General features: G+C 38.2%; 1 protein-coding gene across 10 annotated transcripts in view; it reads right to left on the minus strand.

Moving 5' to 3' along the window:
• Positions 1–26,659, minus strand: part of APC (APC regulator of WNT signaling pathway) — a 119,844-nt gene that overhangs the window by 20,151 nt on the left and 73,034 nt on the right. For 3 of the 10 annotated variants that reach the window (XM_079784622.1, XM_079784614.1, XM_079784615.1), the window contains 5 exons: positions 20,184–20,267; positions 13,903–14,007; positions 9,009–9,107; positions 5,942–6,320; positions 4,061–4,156 (listed from right to left, as the gene is read on the minus strand). In XM_079784622.1, the coding sequence (XP_079640748.1) occupies positions 4,061–4,156; positions 5,942–6,320; positions 9,009–9,107; positions 13,903–14,007; positions 20,184–20,267 (763 nt within the window). Of the gene's footprint in view, positions 1–2,733; positions 2,788–4,060; positions 4,157–5,941; positions 6,321–9,008; positions 9,108–13,902; positions 14,008–20,183; positions 20,268–26,659 lie in introns of all 10 variants that reach the window. The other 7 variants (XM_079784621.1, XM_079784613.1, XM_079784618.1 and 4 more) reach the window with 6 other exon arrangements.

Below are 26,659 nucleotides of genomic sequence, written 5' to 3' on the forward strand. Positions count from 1 at the left end.
ATATGAAGATTCACACAAATTTTTATAATTAGCAGAAATGACAGGTAAGTTTGAATATAAATAAGTGAAAATGAATTTGGTTAAGGAAAATCCAAATCATATTTAGGAAGATTTTCCTCCAACTACCCATAATGATGGAAAAATATATATAAGAGTGAACAAAATACAGTCACTGCCTATATGGAGCTTATAGATTACAGCAAAGACAGACACTGAACAACTAATTAAGGTGTGCTGGATTAAGGGCAAAAGAACAGCTAGACTTAACTTAGACTGAGGAGATCAAGAAAAAGGCTGAGGAAATAATGTTTAAGTTGAGACTTAAATGATGAAGGAGTATCTAAAAAGGTAGGGTAGGGCCGAAACCGGTTTGGCTCAGTGGATAGAGCGTAAGCCAGTGGACTGAAAGGTCCCAGGTTCGATTCCGGTCAAGGGCATGTACCTTGGTTGCGGGCACATCCCCAGTAGGCGTTGTGCAGGAGGCAGCTGATCAATGTTTCTCTCTATTCGATGTTTCTGACTCTCTCTCTCTCCCTTCCTCTCTGTAAAAAATCAATAAAATATATTTAAAAAAATAAAATAAAAAGGTGGAGTAGGAATAACAAAGCATTTTAGGCAGATGAAATAGCATGTGCAAGGGCCCCTGGGCCTGAAATATACATCAAGGTTACATGAGGCTACAAATGGGTAGAGGCCAGAACATGCAAGACTTTATGTATCACACTAAGGACTTCAGGTAAGAGAAGGAAAAATTATATGTGTGCTCTACATAGAGTGGTGGCTGAAGGGTGCAGAACAGATTATGACTGGAAGTTGGGAGACAAGTAAGACAAAGTACTGCAGAATATAAGAGATGATGGTGGTTTGAACTGGGGATGAAAAGAAGAGCAGTGATTTGAGATATATTTAAGCAGCAGAATTACAGACTAAGTTACTAGCTATAGAAGAGAAGGAAAGAATCATGGATATCTTCCAAGATTCTGGCTTGAGCAACTGGGTTGATTGGAATGCCATTTTCTGAGAAAAGAAACCCTGGAAGAGAGAGATCTGGGGATGGAGGAAATAAAAATTTCAGTTGTGGCAGCTGAGTTAGAAATGTCTGTAAAACCTTCCAAGTAAAGATATCAGATGACCAATTTGATAATGTATTTAAAACTCAGGAGAAAGAACTTGGATTAAGATGTAAATTTAAAAACATTGCAATTGAAGTGGAAGACACTGCCTAGGGAGAGAGGAGAGAGGAAGAGGGCCTTGGATAGAGCTCTGAGGAATTCCACATGTGATGCTTGGATAAAGGAGAGGAGCCAGGAAAAGAACTGTAAGTTCTGGCCCAGGAAATTGACCTTGGGCGGGGGTCAGGGGTGGGGGTGTCACTGTTGACCTGAAGACAGTGGCCCTGTGTATTGATGAGATCACCAAAATATTGAGCATTATAAAGCAGCCTCTTAATACCAAAACAAAACACACTGTGCTTTGTGCCTACATTAAATCCTGCCCAGTATAGTGATATTTGTGATAAAGATTCTAAGAAGGCACTAAATGAGCAAAGAGTTGAGTACTTTTGTATGGAAAAACTACAAAATCTTAGGATTTGATTCTGAATAAAATAAAAATAAGGAAGGATATGGCCAATGTGAACAAAACCATGAAGAATATGGCTAATGAGAATAGAACATTCAATAGAATTTAGGATATCAGATAAAAGAGAGAGCCCTTTATGTTGCAGGCAAGTAAAAATATGAAAATTCATGATTGTTAGAAAAAAAACATAGGTTGCCCTGAGAAAAATGCAAAGATAATGAGCATGTCCTTCCATATTTTTCTTAGTGCCTATGTTAGAAAATAGGGCCCATATGAACCAAATAGTACCCAATGTGGTATCTCATAATATTATAGGTAGTAGAGGACCAACAGCTTCTAGTGACATTCAACAGAATCTTTAATCTAAAAAAGGATAATAGAAAGATGATACAATTTTTAAAGAGAGAGAGAGAGAGAGAGAATGTGTGTGTGTGTGTGTGTGTGTGTGTGTGTAAATTTGGTTTAGACAGTCACCATTAGCATGAAATGCCTCATTCTAAAATAAGTATTAGGGGCCGAGCATCAATGTTCTATAGATTGGTGTTTCATAAAATTTCTTGATCAGAAGAATTACCTAAGTCACTTATTAAATATGATTCCTAGGTTCCCCCTGGAGATTGTTTTACTAAGCCAGGTTGCTACAGGGCCAGAGTACCTACATGGTTTGACAAGTAACTAGTGGTCATTATGATCTGGTTTCGGAAACATTAATGCAAATAAACCATGAGTTACTTGAAAGTAAGGACTACGTCTTAATCTTTTTTTTATTTTTAGTGCCTAGCAAAGTTTCTAGGTCAGAGCTAAGAATTAATAAATTAGTAAATATATCACTACTGTTAAGAGTCTAAAACTTGCAGTACTAATAGGTGCAAACTTCTATGACCCTGATAGCTGCAGAATCTTCTTGTATGGACAAATGACAGTCCCAGATGACTGGGTTTAGGAATTTCCCTTCACCTATTAGGGACTTTCCCCCTCCTTATCCCTCACAGTCAGATACTTGATGCTTTCTTACTCTATTTCTCCACAATCCACAAACCTTGATCCTTCTTTTGTTCCAGTGCAAATTCGGAGGCTAGGAATGAGAAGAAGGCAATCCTTTGTGCTATGTCCCAGCAGTCACACCCCCAGATGCCCCATCCTGCTCCTCACCTGAAAGCCCCTGCCCTAGCTCCTGTGATGAAATGCCCCGGGTAGCCTTCCTACCTGAAGAAGGAAGAGGAACAAATACTGAGTCTACGATTTACTTTGAAATTCAGATGATTAATGTGTCAGTCCCAGTCTACAGTCCATTGGAACACAGGGACATTTATAGAAAAATCTTGGCATTAGTTTAAGCTTGGATTAATTTTTCTGTTTATTATTTTTATCCCCTTCCCATTATTACTAGTATTTTTAAAAAAACCATCCAGACATAAAACTTTCACAAATGTCAAGACTGTACTGAGGTGGGAGAACTCCTAATATTATACTCAGTTCCACAGGAGGCTGAGGGAGGTGGTGGGGGAAGGAGAGATTCAGGTGGGCCAACTGCTAGGGCCTGTGGGAAGAAAAGCATGGCTGGAGGACAGGCCTGAAATCAGAAGTACATAGCCTCCCGAAGTAATGACTCTGAAGGAGACAACACTCATTTTGGCTGTCCAGATTCTCTGTTTAAGTCTCACGACTTCGTCACTTTTAAGATAAATGATGAATGATAATGATGAGGGTGACAGGAAAACAAAGTGGGGGCTGGAATGTAATGTAACATAAACAGCACAAAAAGCCAGGGCACAGCTACACTAAGATGGGAACCCAGTATACGGTCTTGCTTGTGGCACCACTAGAGAGATCCAGTTCACATGAGATGGCTCAGCAAGATGCAATTTATAAATATCACCTGTGCAAAATGAACCTAGAAATCAAAGAAAAACCGTTACATGAAAAAATGGGGTGCACAAATGCAGGTGTGATTAGAGTGTGTGATAACACATACCTAAAAAAGTGTAATCCTTCCAAAATTAATAGAATGTTTCTGATTTAAATTAAAGCATAATGCTTTTCCATAAAAACCAGTTTCAAAGATACCATGCTGCTTATCATGAAAATCCAGTAAAGGACTGATAACCACAAAGGTAGATGAGTATCTTCTGGTGTCCATCAGAAGTGACTCAGTTCAGGAACAATGAGAGAGCTCCACATTTCAAAATAATTCAAATGACCCTCCCTGTCAGCTGTCACACCGGGTCTACCTTGGTAATAGGGGCAAGGAGTGGCCTATTTAGTAATTTTTGCAATCTATAACTGAGATTTTGAAAATCCTAGTTTGGGGTAGCAGCTTCTATTATTTAGAACCTTTTCTCCTCTGGAAATCAGACTATCATCATTTGCTACAAGGAGGAAGCAGCTGGTAATATAAGTTAGTGGCCTTATATTCAATTTGAACAATGATGAAATCTTTAATATTTTTCTATGGCATTAAGAAACATTTCTGTCTTACCAAGTTCATTCATTGCATGTCTATGTTCTTCATCAAACGAAAGTTTCATTAGAACACACACTGCAGGACAGATCTGATGTTCAACAGGAGCTGGCACTAAAAAATAAAATTGACATAAACCATAATGCTTCGTTTTCTCAAAAGAAATGATGTTTATTATACTTGAAAAATACACAGGGCTCACTAACATACCCCTAATGCATAGTTTAATGGTTCAACAAACATTTGCTGAGTAGACAAATAAATATTACAAACATGGAAAAGAAAATATGAGTAAAAGGCTTTTCTTGGTTCCATAAAAATGTTTACTATTCAACTGCCCTTGACCAAGTCTGTTAGAATAAGACCCTTGCAGGTTTTTGCTATAACTAAAATAATTTAAAATTATGTTTACTATATGAAAGAATAAAAACATTTTGGTATAAAATTGTTTAATTTTATTTATAATTTCTAAGTAAACTATTGTCATGAGTGTGGGTTAGAAGCATACCACTGTGTACAAATGTAGTAGAGAAATCTAGTATAAACTAGTAGAGAAAGTTTACTTACTATATTGACAGATACTAGATAGTAAAAATTTAAGGAAAAGGCATCCAAGAAAATGTACCTCCACATTTAATATTATGCACAAGGTTTCAAAACTTGTTACCTGAAATAAAATTTAAAAGCAATTCTATTTTTCAGAAGCAATAATAATTCATTCTATTTAATTTTTTTGAGGTTCTCAAGAGTCAAAATGCTAGTCATTAATTGTGAGCAGTCAAAGAAAACAATTTAGAAAGTCAATGTTCTCCCAGTGAAGTATCTTATTAGTTCTCTTGCCTAGGACAAATAGTTATAAAGGACTATTTCTTCTGTGTGTTTTTTTTTTATTCTTGAAATTTTTAATATTTTAAATAAATTTACCTAAGCTAAAAATAAAATTTGCTAAATAAATTCACTAAGCTAAAAATAAAATTTGCTAAAGCTTCACAGGTCACATTTTTACCATCACTCCCTGGATCCTGCTTCTCAAATCAATAGGTTGATACAACAGTCCTTTGTGGTGTGCACGTGTGTGTATTTTCTTATCAGGTGAAAGGAAAAATCTTACCTTATATACTTACTAATTTTGGTTCTTGCTATAGGAATGAAGTTATGTGCCCAAGGGTTCCAGCTCCCATGTTCCCTGTGTCTGAGGGACAGGGGCTGGTGACCAAGGGTCTCTCCTGAGCAAAGAGCTGGGTGGCTGATCACCCCCAGCAATAGGGACCCATTGCCTGGAGCAGGATGGTGCAGTAGGAAGCACACTGAGTTGAGAATCAGGAAATCTGGCCTCTGTTCCTGGCTCCACTTACTAACTGTGAGGCCACAGGCAAACCTTTTAGCTTTTCTGAGTCTCAGTTTCTTCATCTGTAAAATGGAGATAATACCTTCCCTTCCTACTTCACAAGGTTATTTTGAGGATCAAATAACAACAGATATAACAGCTCTGTATCTACTGAGTATATAGTGATATGCAAATGTACAAGATAATGGCTTGGTCACTAATTGCTGAAAAAACTTATGTAAAGTTTCTTTTCTGAACTTCATCTATAAAATAAAAGAGATGTGCAACATAATAGCTCAGATTCTTTCTAGATCTACTATGCTATGACTCTGTATGTCTCTCTTGATTTCCTGTTCTTTTTCTTTGCTGCATAACATTTTCCTTTGCTACATTTTTCTTAATTTTAGACTTAAAACAGACTTAAGCTTTAAACTATGTTAGTAGCGTAGATGGCTAATATGCATTTCCCCCTCCTATTCATAAAAACAACATACGAACTAAAAAAGTTTTTTTAAAAAACGTTTTCATTTGTTTTGTAACATGCACTGTGATGTACACTATAGGGAACATACTTGGATTTTTGTCCTGGTCCATGCCTTGTTCGTGGGCTTCCTGCCACTCCCAACAGGTTTCACAGTAAGCGCGTATCTGTTCCAAAAGATGAAGGACTCGGATTTCACGCCTGCCTCTCTTGTCATCAGGCTGTGAGTGAATGATGTTGTGGAGTGCTGCACTGGCCCTGGCCCGAGCCTCTTTACTGCCCCGGGAATTTCCCAACAACACAGAGTCTTTGTCATTGCCATGTAAAAGCTGGATGAGGAGAGGAAGACATCCAGACTGTCGCATGGATATACAGCTGTCTTGGGAGCTAGACATAGCTAGCAAAGTTCGTGACATATCATCCTTATCATGAGTACCAAGCATTGACAACAATGAATACACCATTTCCACCTGTGGGCCAAATGAGTTTAGAAACAAAATTATGACTTTAATATCCAAAAGCCAACACCAATGAAGTGATGAATGGGATAGTTATTGTAACTCATTACAAAAACCAAAAAACTCTTTCCATGATGAAGTAATGAACGTTATTTTAAAATTTATATAATCATCACCAATTTGTTTGTATGAGTAAATAATAGTAGTGGTAGTATACAGTGCTGAAAGAGAAAGTAGGTTCTTACATACTTAAATTGTGTTTATCTGGATCAGCTCGTGATAATTCATTCATTATAATGGATGAAAATCAAGTAATTTCACTCACAAGTGAGGAAGGTGGTCTATCTAAATTTTTTGGAGTATTAAAATGTTGTTTTACTTCTTTTAATCTAAAACTATAATTAATAAATATGAAAGTTTTCAACAATCATTATTTACTAAGTATTAGTTTTCAGCAATCACTAATCTTCATAGGATTATAATAGTATTGTTAAAATTATAAGATTTCTCCCTTACACATATAAAAAAATACTTCGTCATAAAAAGAAGAATGCTATGATCACATAAAGAGTATGAAGCAAGGATTCTCATACAATTTTAAAAAAAAGCAATTGCTAAGCATCAACTCTCTGACAACAAAGTCTAAGGATTTACTTAGAAGCAAATTAGAAAAAGGAAACCTTTTTTTTTAAATCCCCACCCAAGGATATGTTTTTCATTGATTTTAGAGAGAAGAAGGGAAAGAGAAAGAAACATTGATTGGTTGCCTACTGTACAACCTACCCCCCAGCCCCTCCCAGCCTGGGAATGGAACTTGCATCTTGGGTATGTGCACTGACTGGAAATCGAACCTGCCTCCCTTTGATGTAAGGGCAATGCTCCAACCAATTGAGCTACACTGGCCAGTTATTTTGGACTATGATCAGCTTCATTTTAAAGGTTGAGAAAAGTAGAGGGTATTATATATAGAATGTATCATGTCTATAAATCAGTGGTTCTTAACTTTTGGCAATGCCTTGGAGACATTTTTGGTTGTCACAACTACAGGAGGAAGTGCTATGGGTGTCTAGTGGGTACAGACCAGAAATGCTGCTAAGCAGGCTACAATGCAACAAAGAATTATCCAGTCAATAGTGCTCAGGTTAAGAAACTCTACTCTAAATGTGTAAACACAGACCACTCTTAAATATGGAAGTTTTAGGAAAGCAGTATAGAATTATGGATAAATGGGCTTTCAAATTCTGGCTCCACTACTTATGAGTAAGCTGTGTGACACTAACAAGTTATCTGATTTCTCTGAGCCCATTTTTTTTCAGTTGCAAAATGAAGGAATTAACCTAATAGGGTTTTCTTCTGAACATTAAATGAATTAATACATATATAGGGTAGTAGCTGGCATTCAAAAATGTAGGAAGCTCTTCTATTATGCATAAATTACTTCAAAAGAAAAAGGTATTATAGCTGTCAGTTTTCATGCAACAGTAATGTTGAATATTAGAGATTTTCTTTATAGTAAAAACTATGTATTGATGTTGGATAGATCTGGGGTTGAATTCCAATTTAATTACACAATAGCTGCCTGAACCACTTTTGTATCTGTTTTCTCATTTAACAGAGAGAAACAAGAATATCTCATAGGGTTTGAGAAAATTAGAGATAACATACATAGAACTCCTACCACAGTTATTAGCATTGTAAAGGTCCCAAGTAGTAGCTATTTTGAGTTATTAAAAGAATTAGGCCTTATATTAATAATATAACTACTCCAAAATTCATTTCTTAAATCAACATTAGTTATTTCAGTAATGCTTTTCCTAAGAACCATTATATTATTAAAATAATGAGTATATAGAATCTGCTATGAAAACAATTAATGGAATTTAGGTTTAATGAAAAATAAATTGTTTAGTAATATTAGAATTTCATCCTTTATTAATATAATATTAAAGTCTCTGGCTTTATAACAGTAATAAAATAATTACTTTCTTTTCAAACATGCTATTCCCAAGTCCTAAGATATTTGCTAACATCTGAGAGACCCTAAGGGAGCTGACTTATCAGCAATGGATAACATTCAATTTCAATAACTGTTCCATCTATTTAAATAAATATTTATTAAACACTCATTATTTGCAGGCTCTGTGCTAGATGCAGCACATAATACATAAAAGACAGCCTCTGTTCTCCAAGAGAGTTTCATGCACTGTAGTGATTCAAACGAGGCAGAGAGACTACATGGGGAGGTGAGAGGACCATGGGAATCAGAAAACGTTTTGTAAAGAAGCAAGCCTGAGAAGAGTTCTGAAGGCTGGCTAAAGCTTTGAGAGCTGTTGTGAAACGGGGTAGACAGTGGAGATGCGTGCCACTGCAGGCAAGGCGTGGAGGATAAAGTCCAGGGAGAGCTCAGGAAAGCAAGTAAGCCAGTGAGGCTGGAGCTTAGGATACTGGCAGAGAAGTGGATAAGGCTGGGGGAAAATATATGAAAAAAACTAGCTAATTTGGCACTTTTAATAATCCCTATTCTCCCCTTTATTTGTGCTCCTTTGTATAAAAAGATGTCATTTCTTTAAGAAACTATGATGATGGCATCAAAATTCTCCTCTATTCAAAAGATGAAAAAGAATGTTTTTACTGACTTATCTAACTAATATTAGAGAAGTATTCATAGTATTAGTGACCAGGTTTATAATCTTCTGTTACCTTGGTTCCCAGATGACTTGTCAGCCTCCGAGGAGCAGAGTGTGTGCTACTAGAACTCAAAACACTGGCTGTTTCATGATCCATTCGTGTAGCCGAACTCTAGAAATTAAGCAAATTATAGATAGTGTAATTTAGATTGTATATAAATATAGCTAAGTTCATGTTAAGGTACTCTTTACGGTAGACAGCTAAATATAGCATTAAAAGCATGAACATTGCCCTAGGCAATTTGGCTCCCTAGATAGAGCACTGGCCCTCGAACTGAAGGGTCACGGGTTCGATTCCGGTCAAGGGAACGTACCTGTACTTTGGTTACAGGCTCGATCACCAACCCGGGTCAGGGCATGTGCGGGAGGCAACCAATTGATATACACATTGATATTTCTCTGTTTCTCTTCCTCCCTTCTACTCTCTCTGAAAATCAATGGAAAAGTGTCCTCAGGTGAGGATTAACAAAAAAAAAAAACAAGCAAGCATGAACATTATAATTGCTCAAAACGAATGTTTTTACCTATAAATTTATTAGGTAAATTTTACAGAAAAACTGAAGAAAAGGAGATTTGTTGCAAAAGACAGTTAAACTACACTCCAGAAGAAACCAAACACTGAAGAAATTCTAAGAGTAATATTTTTTTACAGATCCAAAGACATGCAACCACATTCAGTTAAACATAAATTGATTGACAGAAAGCTCCATTGATGAAATGTTTCAAATTACCACAAAACTGACTGTGAATTCAGTATAGTCCAAGTTCTCTGGGAGCTCAAAGTATAGAGCAGACTGCTTAAAACTTCTATTAGAGAAGGACTTTAAAAAGACAAGTGGACAATTAAACCAACAAATTGTATTAAATGCTGTGAGAACAACTTTATATATTTCACAGAGGTGGGAACAAGGAAAATGTCCTGAAAGAAGTGCCATTTAAAACTGAGGGGAAAGATGAGTAAAACACATACAAGTGAACGAAGTAGAAGAGAGTTTCAGGCACAGGGAACATTATTTGGAAGGCTTGGACATCCTTAAGGACTGGAGAAGTTGAGCTGAGAGAGTGGAGAGAAACAGGGCAAACAGAAATACTGCTGGAAGAGTTGGTAATATAAAGAACTTACATACTATTCTATGGGGAGTGGGTAGCCACTGAATTGTTTAAACAAATAAGTGATATGATCAGATTTGTGTTTTGGAAGGATCACTCTGATTATAATGTGAAGAATCTTAACCTAATAATAGACAAACATATAAATTGACCATACCTCTGCTACACCAACAGCCAATCAGGAGTGATATGCAAATTAATCCAACAACGATGGTGGTTAATTTGCATACACAGGCTCCAAGTGACAGGGGGCGGGGGCAGGACTCAGGCGTTCTGCCCCACCCCTGGTCTCTCAGGGCCTCTGGGCAGCATGGGAAAGTGGGGTTGGAGCGGAAAGAGGCGGCTCCTGGGCCTGAGCAGAAAGGGGCTGGGCCAGAGTGGAAAGGCGGTGCAGGCAGCCAGGGAAAGGAAAGCCCATTCTAGCACGAATCTTCGTGCATCGGGCTTCTAGTATACTAGAAAAGGCAAGGCTGAAGGCTAAAATAAAAGTTAGAATTCTATATAAACATATGTAATTTGTCATTTTTAACATTTGCATGGATGTACCATATAAGTTTCTCAAGGCTAGGGACTATCTGTCTTTTTCAATTATCTATTTCCAGAGTCTAATACTGTATCTGGCACAAAATACGTTTCTTTAAAAATAACTGCCCTGGCTGGTGTGGCTCAGTTGGTTGGAGCATCATCTGTGCACTGAACGATCGTGGTTCAATTCCTGGCCAAGGCACATACCCTCGTTGCAGGTTCAAACCTCGCCCCCCTTCAGGGTGCATATGGGAGGCAACCAATCAATGTTTCTCCCTCTTTCTCTCTCCTTTCCTCTCTTTCTCAAATCAATGAAAAAAATATACAACTATTACTAGTTATTAGTAACAACAATAACGTTACCTTTAATAAGTATTTGCTATATGCTAGGGACTATGTTAAGTGCATACTGCATTTAATTCTCATAACTATCATACTAGAGGCCTGGTGCACGAATTTGGGGTCCTGAGAGGGGCTGGAGGGGGGTGGGAACTGGGACACAACTGGCCCTCCAGGTGGGCGGTGGGACACCCTTGCTGGCCTGGGATCCGGATCCGTCCTGCTGACATTTGCGCAGTTGTCGGGAGACACCTGGCGGCTGCTTTTATATTGTTTCTTTCTTGTGGAACATCTAGGGAGGGGAAGTGGCCTAGGTGCCCAAGGCCGATTTCCTGGTGGTGCTGTCGGGATCCTGCCAGCGGGTCGGTGCCTGGCCCATTCTCTGGAGATTGGACCTGCAGGACTACTGGGGGAGTGAGTGGCTGCCGCCGGGCTGGTGGGCCGCTGGGACGGGTCGGTCAGCTGAGTGGCACTCCCGCTGTGGGAGTGCACTGACCATCAGGGGGCAGCTCCTGCATTGAACATCTGCCCCCTAGTGATCAGTGCACGTCATAGTGACGGGTTGTTTGGTTGCTTAGGCTTTTATATATATAGATTTTTTTGAAGAAGAAACACTAAAACTCAGAATTTACTTGTCTAAAGTTTTGTTTCTTAGTTAGTTGGTGGGGGAGTGGGATTTATTTCAGAGCTACTTGACCACTAATCCACAGGTGACGGATAATTTAACTAATTATTTATTAATGTACATTCAGATTATTTCTATTTTTGCTGTTATAAATATTATGATGAATCTCTTCAAACATGTGTGAGTACTCTTGACTGATTACCTCATTAGTATAAAATATTAGATGCTGCAATTATGAGCTACAGAATTGGCACATTATAAATTTAGATACATATTAAAAATTTGTTCTTCAGAAAGGTTATTCATCTTGCACAAATAGAGGCAGTATATGAGGATGCCAGTTAACCATTAGCAACACTAAGTGTTATTGACCTTTGCCAAGACAATGGCCTCCAAAAATATCTGACTTTGGTTGTAGTTTTTATTTATACATTACTAATAAAATTGATAATCTTTCTACATGTTTACAAGCCATTTCTAGTTCCTTTTAATTTCTGTTCATGTCTTTTGCCCGTGCTTTAACAGTCTTTTTTAATCCTCACCTGAGGATATTTTTCCATTGATTTTAGAGAGAGAGGAAGGGAGGGGGAGAGAGAGACAGAAACACTGATGAGAGAGAAACATCATCGATCAGCTGCCTCCTGCATGCCCCCAACCGGGCATGCGCCCTGAAGGGGAACTGAACTGGTGGGTGACCTTTTGGTTCCTGGGTCGACACTCAACTGGAGCCACACTGGCAGGGCAATAGTTTTCATTTTTGACATTAAATGTAATCTATTTAGGATTAACTCTAATGAAAGAATTAATGAAAGAAGTGTGATAAGGATTCAATTACTATTTTTTAATAAATACCCTGATTATTGGGTAGGTACAGCTTTGAAGTATATAATAATTGGAATATGATCCAAAGCACTAATGGTAAGTCTAATCCTAAGCAGAGAATTTTTTTTCTGTCAAGAATTTTTTCCTTCTTTCTACTTATGTGTAGAAACACATAAGCTTCTCATATAATTCCCTAAATTACAAAGAAGTAACTCAAATGTGCTATTTAAATATAATTTCTTTTGCATTAATTTACCATCCATACTAAGAGTTTTCCCCACTGCAATGCTAACTAGTAATACTAAAGTGAAGTATCTTTTTGTTTTAACTTAGTAAAATAAATTTAAATACTTAAGTATGAGAGGTTTTAAGCTTTACATTTTAATGAACTAACAAAAGCATGCTCTTTTTTTAAATTTTTTAAAAATATATTTTATTGATTTTTTACAGAGAGGAAGAGAGAGGAATAGAGAGTTAGAAACATCGATGAGAGAGAAACATCAATCAGCTGCCTCTTGCACACCCCCTACTGGGGATGTGCCCACAAGCAAAGGTACATGCCCTTGACCGGAATCGAACCTGGGACCCTTGAGTCCGCAGGCCGACGCTCTATCCACTGAGCCAAACCGGTTTCGGTAGCATGCTCTTTTTTTAAATAAATAATATCTAAAGTAACCTAGACACTAAAGACATAGTCTATATCAATAGTAGAAAAATTACCTTAAAACCAACTCAGTGAAATTCTAATTTTTAAAAAATCATTCATTTATAGCATAAAAATATTCACTGAAACAATATGGGGCATACAGAACACCCCAAAGGAAAATTCTGTCATACTAGAATGCATCCAATAAACTTAATAGAAAACTAACGGCAGCACAGTAAGACAATAGTTCTGTATTAATAAAAAAAAAAAAAAATCAAGCTGACTTCCATAATGTTGCTAAAAATGATGTAACAATAGTTAAACACAACTAGGCTATATCTCTTTACTTTTTCTGAGCACTAATATAATCTTTTCAAAGAAAAGACTTGGATTTTTAGATTTATGTAATCTTGAAGTACAAGAGAAAACAAGAACTAGAGCAAATCCTTAAGATCGTTTTTAAAAACATAAAAATGTCTTTGCAAAGAATGCCTTAAAGAAAGAGCAAATCTATTCAATGAGAGCAATAATAACTAGGTCAAATCACACATATAACCAAAATGCAACTTAGTATTTTATTTTTTCAAAAAAAACCCTAGCCACACCAATCATTTTAGACTAAAATAGAAACACACAATTTACATTATGAAACAGTCTTAAACATTTGAAAACATTATTGTTAGATGTATAAAGAAAAATGATAGCATCTTGGTACCAAATTCTTCTAAAGATATATATTTAGGACTAAGGAAACAAACAAGATTTACAGATCATTCTGAGGACCATATTTTAAAAATATTTAAATAGCTTATTTAAAAAATAATAAAGTAATTTATATACCTGACCACTACCAGAAGTTGCCATGTTGATTTCTGCCACTCCTTGACCTTCATTCTGCCGCTCAGCTTCCTGTGAGCCAGCTTCATGCTTGCTCTGAGATGACCTCTGTTAATATGGAGTTAACATCATTACGTAAAAAAATGGTGTCTGCTTTTTCATTTCACAGCTTTTTTTCTTTCTTATTTTAAAGCTCTGAATGCATAAATTATACAGGTTTACAAAGGCATGGAACTACACTTCAGACTTCATAACCTCCAGCATGGCTGGCAGTTGACTATTTCGGTAAGAGGAAAGTGAATTGTGTCCCTTGAGCATTAGAGCTGCACGAGACAAAGGATTTTCTGAGACTCAGAAACACCATCCTCCACCAGCTGTGCTCACATCACTATCAGGAATATAACCCAATTAGAACAAATAACTATCTTTTCTGCAAGGTCACATAATTCTGGCATTTAACAGAGCTGCAAATATAACACTTAAACTGTTATCTAAGCTATAAATACCTTCTGTGAAACTATACTTGTACGTAGAATATATAGATATATATGCTAATAAAATCATATTAAACAAAGATAAGCTCTTAGATTCTGATCTAAGTAAAACTAAAAACCTTTTCTAATGTAACCACCATCTGTTATATGAAATGAAAATGACATTATATCCAGTAAAAGCAATCATTTAGAGAGAGATTATATCTAGTATAAAGCAGTCACTTTGTAAAAATAACACTGAAGAATCAAAGAAAGTTTCCCATTATCTTTTATAGAAACAATTACAAATGTGTTTGCTCTAGGAAAATGATACTCTAAAATAAAAATTATACTTTAAAAAATGTGACAAAATAGTGGATAATTATCTCACAAAATGGCTTCACTGGAAGCTCTTTAAACATCAAGGTTTCCTATACCATTTATAATGTGACAAAAAATTAATTCCATTAATAAACTAGTTAGTATATTTACATGTAGGCTAAAAGTAAGATAGCCCCAATAATTCAGAAATAGAAAAAATAGTGCCACCTGAAAATCACATATAAAATTCAACAAAAGTAGAGACATACAAAGTCAATCTAGAAACAAAAGGAATCAAAACCTATAAAAACCACAACTATTTGACAGTAGCACCATTGAAGATGTTGATGTATAAGCAATTACTGAGCATCTGCTATGTTAGTTACTTGCATTATGTGATAAGGAATACAGTGCTAGTAAAAGCAGACATTGTTCTATGCACTCTTGGAACTTATAGTCCAGTCAGGGATACTACCAAGTAATGAGAGAAGTAACAATAAAGTTAAGGTTTTGACATACGCTCTGAAAGAAGGGTACAAGGTATTATAAGAATACTAGAGGCCCGATGCACGAAGATTCGTGCAAGAATGGGCCTTCCTTCCCCTGGCTGCCGGCACCGCTTCGCTCTGAATGGAGCCACCTTTCCACCTTCCCACGAATGGAGCCACCTTTCCACCTTCCCAGAGGCCTGAAGTGGCTGGGGCGGTGCGGAACGCCTGCATTGTCGCCATGACGACAACGCAAGCGTCCCACCCTGGCCGCTCAGTGCCTGTGTATGCAAATTAACCCACAATCTTTGTTGGGTTAATTTGCATACTCACTCCTGATTGGCTGGTGGGCGTTGCGAAGGTACAGCCAATTTACACCTTTCTCTGTGTAGATATAACAGAAAGAGTCATATGGTCTAGGAGTTTGGGGAAGAACTCTCTTAGGAAGTGTTTGAACTGAGATCTGAAGAATGAATAGGAATTTTTGGAAAAATGATAGAGGTAGAGGATAAAGTTTTTAGGTAAGTAGAAGATCATATGCAAAGAAGCTGAGGTGGAAGGAAGCATGGCTTGTTCTAGAACATCAGGAAATCATGGTGTGGAGAATAGAACATAAAGATAATAAAATAATCTTACTGATTTTGTTGAATTTTAGTGTGATTCTCAGATAGCATTCTTGCCCCAAATAACTAATACTAGCATATTAATGAGAAAAGTTGCATGTAAATTTATTTTTAAAGTCAATTTTTAAATGGTCTAAGAAAATAGGCAACAGAGGAGATCAGTTTGGAGGCTAATATATTACTGTAAATGTGAGATGATGGCACTTTGCACTAGGGAAGCAGTGATGGAGATAAAAGAAGTGGAGACAGAGGTAAATCTGAAGGATTTGGTGATAGATTGGATATGGTGAGTGGAGGAAGAGATCTGGTGTCAAGAATTACTCTTATGTTCCTTAGCTCACACAACGCAATAATGATGATGTCAATCACAGAGATAGGCAATAACTTAAGGAGGATAAAGGTTTTCTGAAGGAGATGGAGTGGTAAGAAGAACTTAAGAAGAGATAATTTATTATGTTTTAGATTTGCATCACCTAAGTGGAGATGCAGAGTAGGCACATATATTTAGGAGAGTGGAACTCAGGGCTAGAAAAATGAATTTGAGAGCCAATATTTTATAGATGGTAACTGAAGCCCTAAGCACAAAAGAGATGGTCTTAGGGAGAGACAATACACAGAAAAGGGAAATAAGCCTTAAGGAATGCCTACAATTAATGCCACATAAAGGAACATGAGCTTTAAAGGCCAAAGAGATGGAAAGAAATACAAAAAGTATTGTCATAGATGCCAAGAGAAGAATATTTCAAACATCAGGAAGTATTCAGTAATATGAAAAGTGTCAAGATGAAGATTGAAAATGCCAATTTCATTCACAGTATAAAAACCACTGATGGTCCATGTTAGTGAAATATGGGAGTAGAAATTAGATTGGCTTGCATTAAGAGTGAATGGTGGGGAGGCAATGTAGACTTGGAGTCTAGAAATACCTTTGGAATGGGGATTGGGAAAGGACAGGAGGGAGTAAAGGGGACAGATGAAGAAAGACAGTTGCAGGGAGCAGTGGGATTGAGGAAGTTTCATTTTATATTTTTAAACATAAGATTTGAGCCTGTTTAAATGTCACTGGAAAAGTGCCATAGAAGAGGAAGAAGATAAATATTTATGAGAAAAGAGGTAAGAGTTAAAAGTTCCTGAGAAGGCAGATGCTGAGAATCCAAAGTGCAGGAAGAAAAAAGGAAGGCAGAATGCTTCCTGATAGGAAGAGAGACAGTGCCTATGAAAACTGCTGTTTTCTCTGTGAAGGAGGAGGTGGAATTATTATAGGGAGGGAGATAAGCGTTGAAATAGTTATTTCCAATAGAGGGAGAATAGGGGTTTCTAGAGAAACACAGGCATGCAGGATGATGATGAATATGGTAAACTTAAAAAAAATCTAATGTTTACTATGCATTTATCACTTGTTATCTATTAATTTATTTAATTCTCACACCAACTCTATAAGGTAGGTACAGTTATTACCCTCATTTTACAAATGAAGAAAATGATACACAGGGAAGATAAATATCTGGCCTGCGGTCACATACCTAGTAAATAATAGAGCCAGAGCTGGGATCACACCCCAGTCTGATTCCGAAGGCCAAACTAATATTTAACACTTACTACCTTTATTTTTCTTCCTCCTTTCTTATTTCCTTCCTTTGTTCTTTCATTGATTTTCGCGACAGGCCCGCCTGCACTCTCTGTCCCAAACTAGTGCTAACTCTGAAGGCAAAGAAGCTACTTCTGATTCCTATGAAAGAATAATCCTAACTCATTTCCTCATTTCTATTGTTGCTGGATAATTTACCAAACGTTTTCTAGCTTAGGACTAAAAAAATTTTTGTTGTTGAGGTATTTACATGTGACAAAATTCACACATTTTGAGTGTACAATTCAATGATTTTTAGTAAATTTACCCAGCATCACCATAATCCAGTTTTAGAACATTTTCATCATTCCAGTAAGATCCTTTGTGCTCATCTTCAGTTAATCCTCATTACTGCCCGCAGCTGCAGGCAACTATTTTCTGTATAAATTTGCCTTTTCTGGACATTTCTTACAAATGGAATAAGTGGACTTATGTGTCTGGCTTCTTTTACTTAGCTATATAGAATGTACCATCAATTTGCCTCTTTTTATTGCCGAATAGTATTCCATTATAAGGATATACCATATTTGTGTATCATTTGTATTCATTCACCAGGCAGTATATATACATTTGCATTGTCTCTACTTTTGGGCTAGTATGAATAATACTGCCATAAACATTTAAATTAAAGTCTTTGTGTAGATATATGTTTTCATCTCTCTTAGATACCTAGAAGTGGAATTACTGGGTCACATGGTACCTCTATGTTTAATATTTTGAGGAACGGTCAAACTGTTTTCCAAGTCGCTGTACCATTTTGCAATCTCACCAACACAGTATTTATTCACATCCCTTGACAATGCTCATTACTACCTTTATGATTACAAGCATCCTAAAAGATGTGAAGTGGTATCTCATTGTGGTTTTGATTTGTATTTTCCTAATGACTAATGATGCTGAGCATATTTTCGTGTGTGTGTGTGTGTGTGTGTGTGTGTGTGTTTCTGGTGCAATGTCTATTCAAATCTTTTGTCCATCAGCTGTTTCCTTATTAATGAGTTGTAAGGAGTAGAGGATGATGAGTATAAATATCTTCTAAATTATGGCTTTGGCTCTTTTAAAAATGTTTTCTTTTTATCATAGTTACAAAATTAAATAGTTTAAATAATCATTACTTCTAAAGACTCAGGAGAATAAACAGAGGTCTCTCACATTTGCCTGCCCTATTTCCTATTCTCTAAAGGCAAACATTTCATCTTTCTCAGGGTTTCTTTGGGATGGGGGCACTTACCTATCTCTAAGTAACCTGCTTGTTTTGCTAGTTCTGCAATTTTCAGTTGAATGCACCACTTATTGATTTCCCACTATTGCACCCTCAAAACCACACTTATCCCGTTCCTCCATTCTTCCAATACTGCTTTATAGTTAGGTCAATTTTTCACTATTTACATTATTTTGACTATTAAATTCTAATCATGGCTGACAGGTGCTGTACTATGATTGTTTTCTTTTACAATTTCTTGCTGTTCACTGCATTAAAGGTTTTGTTTTGTGTATTTGATGTTATGTATTTATGGCATCATCAGTTTCTCTCCTACTGTGTCAATTTCCTTTCCTTTCAATAAATTTAAAAACATTAAGTAGTCTACTGATCTAGTCTTCTTAGATTAATCGCTCCTGAAATCTCAACTGTTCTAATATGGACTGGTTACTTTCTCTATCAGTTGTTTTAGAATTTCCCTTAATTTTCATTCTGGGGAGTTTTTCATTTCTTTCTCTTGTATTGTATTCCCTATGGCTTGGATCCCAAATTTACATTTTTCTTGCTTTACATCTTCATTTAACTTAACTGTATCTTCTAATACCTTCCAGAAAATGGTACATAAAAATACATATTTTGAAACTTTGCCTATCTAAAAAATATATTCTACTTTTAAATTTAATAGGCAGTTTGACTAGAGGTAAATTTATAGACTGGTGTGGTATAATATAAAATATATTTTGTCTCTGTCCTTTGTTTCTGGCACAGAACTTAAAAAACACTTGGAAATTCTTGATTTGTGCAAATAGAGTGACTCAAGGAGGGCACCTAGAAAGCTTCAGGATGGGTACTGGTCACCAGAAAGAACAATCACATTACTAGAGCATTGAAACTCTGGGCCAGACTGACCTCCAGGGAGGGAAAGGGGCTGGAAACTGAGTTCAATCATGTAGCCACTTATTTAATCAAGCATGCCTATATAATGAAACCTTAATTAAAATTCTGGACACCACAGCTCAGTGAAGCTTCCTGGTTGATGAATACACTAATGTGCTGGGAGAGTTATGTGTCCAGATTTATAAGGAGAGAGCATGAAAGCTCTGCATCCTCCATCCCTCACTTCTCCAGATTTTGCCCTATGCAGTTCTTCATTTGGCTGTTCCTGACTGTATCCTTTATAATAAAACTAATTGTAAGCATAGTACTTTCAATGAGTTTGGAGCCATTTTAATGAATTATCAAGCCTAAGGGGGGTTGTAGGAAGTCCCAAATTTATAACCACCTGAGTGCCTTGGCATCTGAATTGGGGGCGGTCTTGTGAAGGACTCTGCCCTAACTGTAGGGCTCTATAAATTTTCAATTGTCTAAAAGTTAGAAGGAAATCAAATTAATCAAGACTTTGATCACTTAATTTAATGAAAAAACTTAAAAAAAGCATATCAATTCTCTAGAACATCTATATTTCAATGATGCCACAGTAATTGTATGTTTTCTTTTCTTAGAATAACTACCTATATTTAAATCTGCAAACAATACAGACAATTTACTAACCTCTGCTTCTGTTGCTTGGGACTGTAAAAGCTGTCGTATACGAAGTATGTCCTTCTCTATTTGCTGAATTCTGGTTACTCTTCGCTAAAATAAAATAAGTGATCAAATTAGATCTAGTTTTATTAAAGACATGAGTGTAAATAATCATACTAAGGCTACCACTTAATATCTCAGGATTATGCCAGACAATTCTTAAGTTAGAATTTAGATATTTATATTCACACACTGATGACATTTAGGTTCAGTTCAATTTTTTAATACATCTAACTTTATTTATTATTATTATTACTTTTTTGTTAATCCTCACCTGAGGATATTTTTCCATTGATTTTTTTTTTTTTTTTAAAGAGAGAGTGAGAGTGGGGGGAGAGAGAAACATCGATGTGATTGGTTGTCTCCCACACGTGCCCTGACCAGGGCCAGGGATTGAGCCTGCAACCTAGGTACATGCCCTTGACCGGAATCGAACCCAGTACCCTTCTGTCTGCAGGCCACTGCTCTATCCACTGAGCCAAACTGACTAGGGCAATACATCTGACTTTATACAACAGATTTATAGCTCTGTTTAGCAAAATGGTACAAATATATGTCAAACTGTATAATGCATATAATGTGAAAACTTGGTGTAAAAGCTATTCTCAAAAAATATTTCAACAAAGGAAATTATACGTGAATTTAATGTTTTATATTATTATATTAATCCAGATGTTAATATAATGTAATAAATTTATATAGAACATGGTATGCCTGTAAAGGGAAAGAGCATCATACTATTTAAGTACTGATGTTTATTAAAACAAATCAATAGTTGATTTGTTTTAATAAACATCAGTACTTAAATAGTATGATTAACCTTCCCCATAGTTATTCCTATTACAAGTCAGTAGTACTTTCAGATTTAGCTTTCCCAAATATCTACTGTGGTTAAACATTATTCCCAGCACTGAGATCACAATGATGGTCAAGCTTTTGCTTACCCACTATCCTGAGATCATCAAGTGAACAGAAAGCAGTAACTACAGATCAAATAATGCAGAATTAAAATAATCAAAAAAATTCTTTTGGAAAAAGCTAGGTTTTGCTTTAATTTTTAAAAATACTAGTGGAAATGGGAAAAACCAAATCATTTACATATAAAAAACTCATGCAAACTGAAATTGTTTTTAATTAGCTTTATGACAGATCAAATATATAGGTTTTAAAAACAAGTACTGCCAATGTTGTCATTTTCTGAAATAATTCTATAGTTGACATTCTAATATTGAGGTATGAAAAACTATATTAATAAGAGTAATTGTTTTGATGGGAGGAAAAAAATGTTAGAAGCTAGATGGAATTATTTTCAAAAAAATTTTTTATTATAAGCCCCATCAATAAAAGATTTCTGAGCATGTATAACCCAATAGATAAATAATAAAAGTACTTCAACAAATAGCTTTAAGCATATCCTATATAATAAAAGCCTAATCTGCTAAGTGTCTGGTCGTCTGTTCAACCAATCAAAGTGTAATATGCTAATGATATGCTAAGACTGCTCAACCGCTTGCTATGACGTGCACTGACCACCAGGGAGCAGATGCTAAATGCAGGGCGAGCTCCACTCGTCCAGAAGCCAGGCTCCCAGCTGGCAAGTGCAGTGGTGGTGGCGGAAGCCTCTCCCACCTCTACAGAAGTGCTAAGCCATCAGTTGAGCATCCCCCAAGAGCTCCCGGACTGCGAGAGGGCGCAGACCGGGCTGAGGGACTCCCCCCGCCCCGCCCCACCAAGTGCACAAATTTCGTGCACCAGGCCTCTAGTACAGTTATAAAACTTATCAACAAAACTTACCCATGATCATATACTAGTTTTGCTTAAATAGCCATGTCCTCCTTTTCTTATTACCATAGTAAAAATGCTCATTGCTGCTATTATTCAATGTTATGATAATCACAGAAAAGCTCAAAAAAGTGCTCAACAACAACAAAAATTCTACTTCTCTCCCTTCCTTTGTAACACTACAACTATTATGCTGGTTCTCTCTATCATGATTCTGAAAATAGTGAACTTAAGGTAAATAATATTCTCTAATAAACAAATCTTACCAAGTCTAATTTACATAATGAAAACACAATGAAGGAAAAATGCCTGTACTTTGGGTAGCTTTCTAAAAATATTGCAAAGATGAGTGATCACTTCTAAATATTTTCTGGTGTTACAGAAACAATCAAACTACACACAATTACTAGCTTTGTAATATTTTATTATTTTCCCCTTTCTCTATATAATTAGCTCCCCTCTAACAATAAAGTCCTAAATTAAAAAATTTAATATTTAGAGGATGAAAATGGAAATTATATCTAACATTCCTCTCCATAACACTACATTTCTGTATTGCCAGTATGTCATTAAGTCCTTAAGTCAAATGTTGTCCACTGAGGTGGGTGATTTCTGACATGACAAACTTTGTGTTTCTGTTCTTCAATGTAAAAATAGCCAGTATTCTTTTTCTTTTTCTATATGACAATCTTGAATATTTACGAAATTATGTTTAAATAAAAAATGCTTAATTGTTCAGGAGTATGAAGTTGGTATGACTCTGAAAAGTAGATTTTAAAAAATTACAATAGTAATACAGTTCAATACAGACTCAGGATAACCTCAACAAATTAGGAACAGAGACTAAATTAACCTGATAAAAGAGTATCTATCAGAAACCTTGTATACTAGTAAACAAAATACTTAACAGTAAAATTATAGAATCCCCCTTTAATGCAAGACTGACAAAGAAGACCAGTATCACGGTTTCCTATTCAAAGATGTATTAGAGTTCTTATATCAAAGAAAAGGAAAAAGAAAAGGAAAAGGAGGAAGAAAACTCATTATTTGCAAATACTATGACAATTTATATAGAAAAATTTTAAAAAAAATCTTCAGATAATAACATAATATGAGTTCAGGAAAATTACTGGATACTTATTACTTAAAAGCAATTTAGTAATGTAATTTTAAAAATCTCATTCACAATAGTAATAGAAACCATAAGCTATCTAGGAATAAATCTTTAAAAAATGTATATAGTAACTTTATGAAGAATAAAGTTCTTATAAAACTCTATTGAAGGGCATAATTTAAGTCATAAATGAATAGAGAGATGTAAAATTAAGACCAATACCTAGTATTTACTGAGTGTTTATTATGTGTAAGCATCTAAGTCAGTGATGGGCAACCTTTTGAGCTTGGTGTGTCAAACTTCGCCAAAAAACTAAGCATAACTCGGGTAGTGTGTCACTTTGAGGAAAAAACATTATTTCGCAAATGTTTCATCCTCAGGAGCAGCAAATGTTTCAGCCTCGGCATGCGGCCATCTCAGTGGCCGCGTGTCATCAGAAATGGCTACGCGTGTCAGTGCTGACACGAGTGTTATAGGTTCGCCATCATTGGTCTAAGTGCTTTGACATGTATTAAATCACTTAATCCTTACATTTTACAGTTTATCATTATCTGTATTTTACTGATGAGAAAACTGAGGCAGAGATCACAGTGCTGCTAAGTAAACAGGCCTAAGATTAGAAGCCAGGAGGTCTGGCTGGAATCCATCCTTTCCAAGAAGCAGGCTCAATATTGTAAAGATAAATTCCCCTCAAATTAATTAATTAATTAATTAATTAATTTTTAAAAATTTCTTTATTGATTAAGGTGTCACATATTTGTCCTCATCCCCCCATTCCCATCCCACACACCTCCCCACGGATGCCCCCACCCCCCTGTTGTCCTTAACCATTGGTTAGGCTCGTATGCATGCACACAAGTCCTTTGGTTGATCTCTCCCCCCTACCCCTACCCCCACCCTCCCCTACCCTCCCTCTGAGGCCCGACAGTCCGGTCGATGCCTCCTTGTTTCTGGGTCTGTTCTTGTTCATCAGTCTATGTTGTTCATCATTTCCCCTAGATGAGTGAGATCATGTGTTACTAGAAATATACTTATAAGAACCGAATGTGAGACGAGCAATAATAGTTATGCTGACAGGCAAATGAATCAGTCTGTAGTGAGTTTCTTTCTGGACCAACAGTTCTTTTGAGACCCAATTTCAATGTCCACCAGTTCCTTATGTGTACATGTCAGCACTGACTTTTCAGCTCTGGATGGTGGACAAATGGTGGTAATGCAGGTCCGACTCCCTCTGGTTTGGTCTCGCCCGGACCCAGGGGCGCGGCCTCACCCGGACTCAGGGGCGCGCGGCCTCACCCGGACCCGGGACCCAGCCTCACCCGGACCCAGGTGCGTGCGGCCTCACCCGGACCCGGGATCCAGCCTTACCCGGACCCAGGGGCGCGCGGCCTCACCTGGACCCGGGATCCAGCCTTACCTGGACCCAGGGGCGTGCAGCCTCACCCGGACCCGGGATCCAGCTTCACCCGGACCCAGGGGTGCGTGGCCTCACCCAGACCCGGGGGCATGAGGCCTCACCCGGGCCCGGGACCCAGCCTCACCCGGACACAGCGGCGTGTGGCCTCTCCCGGACCCAGGGGCGCACGGCCTCACCTGGGCCCAGGACCCAGCCTCACCTGGACCCAGGGGCGTGTGGCCTCTCCCGGACCTAAGGGCGCAGCCTCACCCAGACCCGGGACCCAGCCTCACCCAGACCCAGGGGCGTGAGGCCTCACTCGGGCCCAGGGGCGTGCGGCCTCACCCGGACCCAGGACTCAGCCTCGCCCTGACCCAGGGGTGCGTGGCCTCACCCAGACCCGGGACCCAGCGGGGCTTCGTCTTCTTGATCCCAATTCCTGTTGGTCAATTCCCTCTCAGCAATTCCTTCGGCCATTTTCTCAAAGCTCCGGGGCGGCTGCCGCGGAATTCGTTGGGCGGCGGGCTCGGTGAAGCTCCCGTGCGCCCGGTGCGCGGCGGCAGGCTGGTCCGAGGTCGTTGCGACGGCGCTCGGGTCTGCAGCGGTGGCCGGTCGCCGGGCGTGCGCACCTGGCCGCTTCCGGGGAGCTGAGATTCTCGAAGGACTCAAAGGTCAGCAAGCGCGGAGTCTCCCACCCCATGTCTCCCAGGGGCTCGTCTGTCTGTGCTCGGCAGCGAGCGGAGCCGTCCCCTCAGCCGGAGACTGCTGGGGGAACTGCGCCGAGCACGTTCCAGGCCGCCATTGTGTCGCCAGAACCGTAGTTCTTAAAGTGTAATCTTTGGCTCACTGGCATCAGTGTCATCCCGCGTCCCCCCCTCTTTTATTCTAGTTGTAGAGCATCTGCTCAGCCAGCCCTCCGGTGGTTCTGGATGGTGTCTGCTCTGTTTTCCAGTTGTAGTTTCAAAATTGTTGTGGTAGGCAACAATCAGGCGTCCGCCCTATGCCTCCATCTTGGTCCTCCTTTGTGTAGTTAAGTCTTGATTGTTGTTGGTGTCACTGGGAGGAATTGTCCTCCAGGTCAATTGGCTGTGAGGACCCGCTGTATCCATACAGGAAGAATTGCTGTGCAGGAGACACGTTTATGGGCCGGGACTTGTTCCAGTAGGGCTTTGGCACTCACTGAGTCTGCCTCTTGAATGTGTCCCTTATGCGAGTGGTTGAAATCTGGTGTCGTCTCCCACCGACCACTAGATGCCCTCATTTCTGGGTCTCCAATGGGGTGCAGGTCAGCTACTGTCTGAGGCCACTCAGCAGGAGTTACAGCAAAAACTGCAGTTTTCTCCTCTTTGCTTGAGTGGTTTTGGAGCAGTCTGACTGGAACTGCAATTTATTTGGTTAAGCTGCCACAGGGCAGGCCATTTATATGCAAAAGCTGCTGTTTGGAGCCTAGGCGGGTTTGTAGAATGTGCAGGGCAGGTCTCAGGGCGGGGCGGGGTCTCAGGGCGTCACTAGGCTAGGGCGTGGCAAACAGCAATGGCTGCAAGTCTGCCTTTTCTGCCTTTCCACGTTTCCAAGTCCCCGTGTCCCGTGCTCCAGCGGAGTAAACACTGATTGCTGGGTGCACCTCTGCAAGAAAGTCACTCTCACTTTCCAACACGATGGCCGAGAGTCCAGCTTCTCCCCGTAGGTGTCTGGGTCTCCTGCACGTCCCCAGAAACTGGATTTCAGAGTGATCCGGAGCTTATTTCCCTACAGGTTGGAAAAAAAGCCACGCGTCCCGTCACCCGCCACCAGCCCGATTCATGCGCCTCCGTACCTCAGCCCTTCAGCGTTTGTTCTTTCTTTTTCCTTCTTAGTTGTAAATCTACCATTCAGCCAGCTTTCCCGTGGTTCTGGGTGGTAGACACTTTGTCTTTTAGTTGTATTTTTGAAATTGTTGTGCGCGGCGCAGTTTATTTGTTTAACTTTGCCGCCATCTTGGTTCTCCTCCCCTCAAATTAATTTATAAATTCAATATAATTCTAATCAAAAGTCCAAAAGGCTTTTCTTTGAATTAGATAAGGTGATACAAAATTTCAAATGGAAGAGTAATCAGACAGCATAATCACATTTTCACAAACAAAAATAAGAAGAACTCACCCTCCTAGGTAC

Source organism: Cnephaeus nilssonii (genome assembly GCF_951640355.1).
Source record: "Cnephaeus nilssonii genome assembly, chromosome: 2".
Taxonomy (NCBI): domain Eukaryota; kingdom Metazoa; phylum Chordata; class Mammalia; order Chiroptera; family Vespertilionidae; genus Cnephaeus; species Cnephaeus nilssonii.